The 8,488-nt window shown below is 49.8% G+C and overlaps 1 protein-coding gene across 1 annotated transcript; it reads left to right on the plus strand.

The window, feature by feature from the left end:
• The first annotated feature begins 5,107 nt into the window (after positions 1-5,107).
• HOXB2 (homeobox B2) lies at positions 5,108-6,953 on the plus strand. The gene is made up of 2 exons (XM_066566684.1): positions 5,108-5,471; positions 6,493-6,953. Exons 1-2 carry the CDS (start codon positions 5,108-5,110, stop codon positions 6,951-6,953), a joined length of 825 nt encoding a protein of 274 aa, XP_066422781.1.
• Positions 6,954-8,488: the final 1,535 nt, after the last annotated feature.

The raw sequence follows: 8,488 nt of genomic DNA on the forward strand, positions 1-8,488 counted from the left end.
CGCCCCAGACCATGTATTTATATGAGCGAAAAGCAAGGAAAAAAAAAAAAACCGACAAAAATAAGATTCAAACGGTACTTTTTTAGTATTTCCTTCCCAAAAAAAAGAGCAAGAAAAAAAGAACAGAAAAAAAAAAAAGTAAAAAAAAAAAAAAATTAAAAAAAAAAAAAGGACATTGTGTTCCCCTTGTCATTGTACCACGAGCTTCTTTTAGTTATTGTAATTTAGGGAGAAGCAGTAGTTTTCTGTTCCCTCGGTACTTATGAATAATGTAATTAGTTCTACTGGAGGCATGAGAGCAGAGCAGACTGGAATTGTTTGGTCCTGAATTAGAAGAATTTTCATCGCGGCTCCCTCCCCTCCGCCCCTCCTCTCGCTGCAGCCCTCCCTTTGTTCTTACAGTAGTTCTTTTCTTTCCTCTTGTCTGCTCAACAATTCCTCAATAAAACTTTTCTGCTCTCCGTTTTATCTCGTCCTGTCCGGCCGGGGTTGGTTTAATTTGGGGATAAAAAATTAAAAAAAAAAAAAAAATTTGAAAGAGAAAAAAATAAAATTGTGGGAGGAAAGGGAGATGGGGAGGAAAAGGAGAGGGATGGAGAGCGGAGCTGGTTTGGGGTGAAATCCTGGGAATTCGGGCCCACAAAGAGCGATCACGTGGAGCCAGGCCCGGGCTGCCATTGGAGAGGGAAGGAAAACAAAGGGAAAGGGATTAATCACCAAAAATAATAAATAAAAACAAGGAGAAGGGGAAAAAAATTTTAAAAAAGAGAAGAAAATGTAAAAATGGCCCAGAGTTTCCATCCGGGGTCCTGGGAAGTGACGAGGAATGAAATCCATAATTTCTAGGTTATTTCATTGAATATTAAATAATTGAATTCTGGCCGAAACAATCGAGCTCTGGCTAAAACAATGGAATTATTTCCGAAATATGAATGTGTGGCACCCACGAGTACACGGCAGCACCCCCCGGGCACCCCAAATTTGGGTTAAAAGCGGGGAAAAAAACCCCAAAAAAAGGGGAAAGCGAAAGGGGAGAAGAGCCCCGGGCCGGCAGCGAGAGCGGGCGGGGAAGCCGTGAATAATTCGCTTTTTCTGCTCTAAAGCCCTAAGAAAACTCCCATTAAAGCAGCGAGGGGCAATAAAAGTTTTATGGGCTGGAAAGGCTGGGGGTGAGGAGGAGGAGGAGGAGGATGAAGGTCCCCTCCGCAGGGAAGGAGAGGGGGATCCTGCATTTTCAAAATCCCGTGAGAAAAGGGTGGAAAAGCTGGAAAAGGTACCCCCAAAAATAAAAAGGAAAAAAAAAATTAAAAAAGGAAAAAAAAGGGGGTTGGGGTGTAGGAGCAGCACGTGGGGTTTGTGTTTTGTATTTTATGTTTTTTTATATTTTTTATAAAGTTTATATAGGTTATATATTTATAGATTATATTTATATATAATAAATACTATATGTTATATATATAATATATTACACATTACATATTTCATAGTCCATAACGTATACTTTATATAGTATATTTTTCTATTATATAGTTCATTTTTATTTTATTTATTTATTTTTAAATTTTACATCTTATATCCAATACCCTGCATTCCCTGCACCGCATTTTCTACCTGACACTTCTACATTTCAGATATTTCACATTTCACTCATTTCATCCACCTGTGTGCACAGCCAGGACAAATCCCCGAGGGATTAAAAAATAAAAAATCTCTGGTGGAGAAAAATCTCTCATGAGAAACGACCCCGAGCTCCGAGCCCTCCTCATAAACCGAGTTCCAGCTTCATAATTAAAAATTAGAAATAATTATAAATAATAAGGGGATCTGGAGCACCAAGGAGCGACCTCCCATACCCTGCCTGTGAAATGTTTTTAATTTTAAAAAATCAATTTTAAAATGTATTTTTACCAATCAAATAATTGAATTGTCCCGGCCTGGGCCGGGATCCTCTCGCGGATCATTTCTCCCTCCCCGCTCCCATTCCCGGATCGCTCCGGCGCCATGTTGAGCCCGGGATTCCCAGGAAATGGTGAAAATCCGGGAAAAAGGGGAAAAAAGCAATTCCGGGGCGCGCCCTGGGCCCTCCCTCCCCGGCGGGGCCGCGCTGCTCGCCCGGGCTTTGGGAACTCGGGAATTCGCCCCAGGATGCGAAACATTCCCCGCACCCGGGAGGTTTCTCCCCTTTGCCTCCGCGCGATGCGTGGGGAGAAAAAATCCCAATTTCTCAAGAGTTTCTTTTCCTTTTTTATTCCTTTTCCCTCTTCTTATTTCCCCCCCGTCTTCCTTTTCTCCTCTTTTCATTTCCCCTCTTCCAATTTCCCCTCTTTTCATTCCCCCCTCTTTTAACTTTTCCATCTTTTCATTTTCTCCCCTTTTCATCCCTCCACTTTTCTTTTTTCCCCCTTTCCATTTCTCTCCCTCTTTTCATTTTCTCCCCTTTTCCTTTCCCCCCTCTTTTCCTTTCCCCCCCGTTTTCATTTTCCCATCTTTTAACTTTTCTATATTTTCATTTTCTCCCCTTTTCATCCCCCCACTTTTCTTTTTTTCCCCCTTTCCGTTTCCTTCCATCTTTTCATTTTCTCCCCTTTTCATTTTCCCCCTCCTTTTCATTTTCCCCCTCCTTTTCATTTTCCCATCTTTTAGTTTTTCCATATTTTCATTTTCTCCTCTTTTCATTTTCCCATCTTTTCATTTTCCCATCTTTTCATTTTCTCCCCTTTTCATTTTCCCCCTCCTTTCCATTTTTCCATCTTTTCATTTTTCCATATTTCCATTTTCTCCCCTTTTCATGCCCCCACTTTTCTTTTTTCCCCCCTTTCCATTCCCCTCCCTCTTTTCATTTTCCCATCTTTTCATTTTCTCCCCTTTTCCTTTCCCCTCCTCTTTTCATCCCCCCTTCCATTTCCCCCTTTTCATTTCAATTTTCTCCCCCTTTTCATTTCCCCCCATTTTCATTCCCCCCCCATCTCTTTTCATCCCCCCACTTTTATTTTCCCCCCTTTTTAAACTCCCCCCTCTTCTCATTTTCCCCCTCTTTTCATCCCCCCCAGTTTTCGTTTCTCTTTTCCCCTCGCGGCTCCGAGTGCCAGCAAAAACCCCGAGTCAGCTTTTGCCAGCGGCTGGGAAGAATTTTCCACCTTCCACCCCAAATTCCTCCTCTCCATCCCATCCCTCAAGCCCCAGGAACTCCGAACCAGCCAGCAAGGAGCAACCCCCGATTATTTTACTTTTAATCATTGATCCCACGAGACGGAGCAGATTTCGGGCCGGTTTTGATTCGCGGATCCTCGAAGCGCTCGGGGAAATCCGGGCCCGCGCTCGGTGCTTTTTCAATTATCGCCATTATTTCCTTAAGCCCCGCTCGCTGGAGGAGCTTTGGGTTTCTCGATTCCTCCCCAGCGCTCCCCACCCACGCGGATGCTTCGAGTGACAAAAGTTTCCAGGGAACGGAGCCCCCCCGTCCCTCCCGGCCGCAAACTGGGACAACTGGAGCTCCCCAAAACTCCTTCTCCACTCCATCCCCTCCAGGCGGATTTATTTTAATTTCTCTCTCTCTTTTTTTTTTTTTTTTTGTTTTTTTGTTTGTTTTTTTTTTTCTTTTTTTTTTGAGTTTCTGCCCTTGACTGAAGTTTATAAATCTGCCCCGGGTTAAAACCCCCGTGGTAAAAGCTGAGTTTCTGTGCCGAGGGTGAGTCAGGGCGAGCTGTCAGGAGGCCTTGCAGGAGAAGATTGATGGTGATGGTTCCTCTCTTCTTCTCGGGCTGCGCGGACCCGGGGCGCTTTAGAGAGGGAAAAGAAAGAAAGGAAAAAAAAAAAAGAAAAAAAGAAAAAAAAAAAAGTTGGGAAATGACTTTTTCGTTTTATTTATTTGTTTTGTAAACTCTGGAAGCGGCGCTGCTTGATTGGAGAAAAGGGGATGGGGAAGGAAGAAATGCGATTTCAGAGATAGCCGTGACCTTAAAACGCGCTCGGCCTTTGAGCGAGGTGCAAAGGGTCCATTAAGCCTGGCCTGGGAAGGACAAAGATTAGGCCGCTCCTTAGGAGTCATTTAAACCCGGAAATCGGGCGAGTTTAACTAAACTCGGCTTAAAGGTTTAACTAAACTCGGCTCAAAGGCCCGCTTGATTTCATAAGGGTTCACAGCGGCAGGAACGGGGCAGGGAATGAGGCAAGGAATGGGCAGGGAAAGAGGTGGAGGGAAAAGGAAGGGAAGGGAAGGGAAGGGAAGGGAAGGGAAGGGAAGGGAAGGGAAGGGAAGGGAAGGGAAGGGAAGGGAAGGGAAGGGAAGGGAAGGGAAGGGAAGGGAAGGGAAGGGAAGGGAGGGAGGAAGGGAGGAAGGGAGGAAGGGAGGAAGGGAGGAAGGGAGGAAGGGAGGAAGGGAGGAAGGGAGGAAGGAAGGAAGGAAGGAAGGAAGGAAGGAAGGAAGGAAGGAAGGAAGGAAGGAAGGAAGGAAGGAAGGAAGGAAGGAAGGAAGGAAGGAAGGAAGGAAGGAAGGAAGGAAGGAAGGAAGGAAGGAAGGAAGGAAGGAAGGAAGGAAGGAAGGAAGGAAGGAAGGAAGGAAGGAAGGAAGGAAGGAAGGAAGGAAGGAAGGAAGGAAGGAAGGAAGGAAGGAAGGAAGGAAGGAAGGAAGGAAGGAAGGAAGGAAGGAAGGAAGGAAGGAAGGAAGGAAGGAAGGAAGGAAGGAAGGAAGGAAGGAGGGATCTCCCTGCCCGTGCAATGCTGTCGATTCTGGGGTGCTGCCGTTGGCTTTTCTGGGGTTCCCCTCTGCCTCTCTCTTTTTCCTCCCCTTTTTTTAATCAATTAAAGCAAATAACGCTTTCTGTTTGCCACCAGGCCCCTCCTGCCATTGGCCAGGGCCTCCCACGTGACGAGGAATTGGCTGCAATTTCGCCCCAGCCTCGAGTTTGGCAGAGCAGGGTCCCCCTCCGCCCGTGTTATCGCAATATAACAATTATAGGAAAAGCCCGGGACCCTCATCACCCCCGCCATCCCAAACCCGAGGCCCTCCGCTTCCTCTCCCTCTCCCCCTCCTCCTCCTCCTCCTCCTCCTCCTCCTCCCTCTCCCCCGCCTCCCTCCCGCTTTTTAAAGCCGGGCCCTGGAAAAGCCATGAATTTTGAATTTGAGAGGGAGATCGGGTTTATAAATAGCCAGCCTTCGCTCGCTGAGTGCCTGACGTCTCTCCCCGCTGTCCTGGAGACATTTCAAACTTCATCAATCAAGGACTCGACGTTAATTCCTCCTCCTTTCGAGCAGAGCCTCCTCCAAAGCCTCGATCCTTGCTCGGGCAGGAGCCGCGGCCGAGCCCCGCATGGCCCGGCCCGGCCCGGCCCCCGGGCAGCGGAATTCCCTTGGATGAAGGAGAAGAAATCGTCCAAGAGAAGCGGCCACGCTGCGGCCGCCTCGTCCCCGCCATCCTCATCCTCCTCATCCTCCTCCTCGCTGCCGGCGCCCGCCGCGGGATCTCCCGCAGGTTCGTATGGCCGGGGGGGGGTGCATCGGAAAATGGAAAATAATGGAGAAAAAAATACGGAAAACGGCCAATTCTGGCCCAAAACAGCCCCAGCCCATCCCCCTGCCCGGGAGGCTCCCCCGGGATCGGGGAATTCACGGAGCGAGGAACCCCGGGGGGTTCTGCTGCCTCCTCCTCCTCCTCCTCCTCCTCCTCCTCCTCCTCCTCCCAGTGAAAATCACAAATTTCTGCCACTTCTGCCCAAGCCCCGAGAGAGGAGGGCCCGGGAGGGGTTTGCAGCTCCGTTCGTTCGGCTTTCAACGCCAGAGCTGCGGGGTTTTACAGCCCACGGGGGGAAAAAAAGGGAAAAAAAAATTTAAAAAGGGGAAAAGCAAAGACAGCAAAGCGCCAAAGATGCGCGGAGATAGAAGGAAAATAAATGGGTGGGGAGGTGAAAGAGCCAGGGCTGATCCTGCGAAATGAAATTATTGCACCCCAAACCCCCCCCAGAAACAGGAGCAGCCTCTCGCTGCTCGGCCTCCCTGCCTCCCTCCCTCGGGATAAAGCGCTGGAGGAACAATTCCAGGATTTCCAGGGCTCGGGCAATGCCGGGCAGGACCAGGGCGGACACCGCAGCTCATTGGCCCGGGAAAAGTGGGATAATGAAAGCAAAGCACCGGGAAAAGGCAAAAAAAAACCCCCAAAAACCAAAAAACCACAGAACAACAAAAAACGGGACAGAGGGAATGAAGAAATTGAGAAGAAAAATAGAGAATGAACTCGGAAGAAATGGCGAATAAATTTAGAAGAAATTGAGAAGAAATTTAGGAGTTTAGAAATATCCTACATTTTTGGGATTTAGAAGGAAGGTAGGAATTCTTTTCATGCTCCAGGGCGGCAGAGAGGGAAGGGCTCTAAAGGGAGAGACCAGGGAGCGAAATCCCCTTTTCCCCCCGGGGCAGAGACCTCGTCCGGAGCGGGAAAAGTTGAACGGACGAATTTTGGTGCCAATTCCCGTGAATTTTTTTTTTTTCCCCGGCAGAGGCGGCGGGGCCGGCGGACGGCAGCGGCTCCAGGAGGCTCCGCACCGCCTACACCAACACGCAGCTGCTGGAGCTGGAGAAGGAATTCCACTTCAACAAATACCTGTGCCGGCCCCGCCGGGTGGAGATCGCGGCGCTGCTGCAGCTCAGCGAGCGCCAGGTCAAGGTGTGGTTCCAGAACCGGAGGATGAAGCACAAGAGGCAGACGCAGCACAGGGAGGAGCCGCCCTCGGCCGGGCCGGAGGAGGCCGCGGAGCAGCGCGCGGGGAGCGCGGAGCAGCGCGCGGGGGCGGCCCGCGGGTCCCCGGCGCTGCCGGAGCTCGGGGCGCTCTCGGTGGAGCCGTGCCCGGAGCTCGGCCCGGGCTCCCTGGAGAGCCCCCTGCGCTTCTCCGAGGAGGAGCTGGAGCTGTTCAGCAGCGCGCTCTGCTCCATGGACCTGCGGCAGCTGGAGCTGCCCTGACCGCGGCTGCCGCAGGGATTGGGGCGCTCGGCCTCGCAGCGGCCGCTGCCGGCACCCCCGAAACTGCCCGGAGAGGAGGGGGAGCCCGGAAATATGGCAGAGAAAAGGGGGAACCCGGAAACATGGCCTGAGAAAAGGGGAACCCGGAAATATGGCAGAGAAAAGGGGGAACCCGGAAATGTGGCCTGAGAAAAGGGGAACCCGGAAATATGGCAGAGAAAAGGGGGAACCCGGAAATATGGCCTGAGAAAAGGGGGAGCCCGGAAATATGGCAGAGAAAAGGGGGAGCCCGGAAACATGGCCTGAGAAAAGGGGAACCCGGAAATATGGCCTGAGAAAAGGAGAACCCGGAAATATGGCAGAGAAAAGGGGGAACCCGGAAATATGGCCTGAGAAAAGGGAAAACTCGGAAATATGGCCTGAGAAAAGGGGAACCCGGAAATATGGCCTGAGAAAAGGGGGAGCCCGGAAATATGGCCTGAGAAAAGGGGAACCCGGAAATAAGGCCTGAGAAAAGGGGGAGCCCGGAAATATGGCAGAGAAAAGGGGGAGCCCGGAAACATGGCCTGAGAAAAGGGGAACCCGGGAATATGGCCTAAGAGAGGGGAGACCCCCAAAATATGTCCTGAGAAAAGGGGAAACCCAGAAATCTGGCCTAAAATAAGGAGAACTCCCAAAATCTGCCCTGAGAGAAGGGAGACCCCCCCCAAATATGGCCTGAGAAAAGGGGAACCCTCAAAATATGGCCTAAAAGAAGGAGAAGCCCCAAAATCTGGCCTGAGAGAAGGGGGACCCTCAAAGCCTGGCCTAAAAGAGGAGGAAAACCACAAATCTCGCCTGAAAGAGGGGAAGCCCCCAGAATCTGCTCTGAGAGAAGGGGAACCCTCAAAGCCTGGCCTAAAACAAGGACAACGACCCAAATCTGGCCTAAACGAAGGGGAGCCCACCTTAATCTGCCCTAAAGGAAGAGGAACCCCCAGAATCTGCCCTGAAAAAAGGGGAACCCCCCAAAATCTGGCCTAGGAGAAGAGGAAACCTCCCAAAAGAAGGGGAACCCCCCAAAATCGGCCCTAAAAGAAGAGGAAAGCCCCCAAAAGAAGGGGAACCCCCCCAAAATCCCCCTGAAGCCATTTCCCATTCAGTCGCCTCCTCCCACTTCCGCTGGAAGCTCCGAGCCACCCAAACCTCCCTCCCAAATTTATTCCAGAAGGGGAAAGAGCGGCCCCAGTTTTGCTAAAATTCAGGTAATTTCGTGATCCTTTTATTTATTTTTTTCCTCCCCCTTATTTATTTCCAAGGAAGCAGCCGGCGGTTCTCACGCACGGGGGAGATTTCAGCCCCCGGAGAGAAAAAAAAAAAAATTAAATTTATAAATCCTCCTCCCCAGCGACTTTCTCAGGAATCAGAACGAGACTTTTAGATTTCGTAATAAAATTTAAAAAAAAAAGAAAATTTAAAAAAAAACAGGGGAATTTTCCTTCCTCTTTTTACGTTTTAGATGTAGATTATTTATTCAAATCCTTTCGTAGCAAAGG

The sequence above is a fragment of the Molothrus aeneus genome, chromosome 28 (genome assembly GCF_037042795.1).
Source record: "Molothrus aeneus isolate 106 chromosome 28, BPBGC_Maene_1.0, whole genome shotgun sequence".
NCBI lineage: Eukaryota > Metazoa > Chordata > Aves > Passeriformes > Icteridae > Molothrus > Molothrus aeneus.

Coding starts and splice junctions, on each gene's coding strand:
- HOXB2 (XM_066566684.1), top strand. CDS start 5,108: ATGAATTTTGAATTTGAGAGGGAGATCGGGTTTATAAATAGCCAGCCT. Junction 5,472..6,492: donor CGCCGCGGGATCTCCCGCAG/GTTCGTATGGCC, acceptor TTTCCCCGGCAG/AGGCGGCGGGGCCGGCGGAC.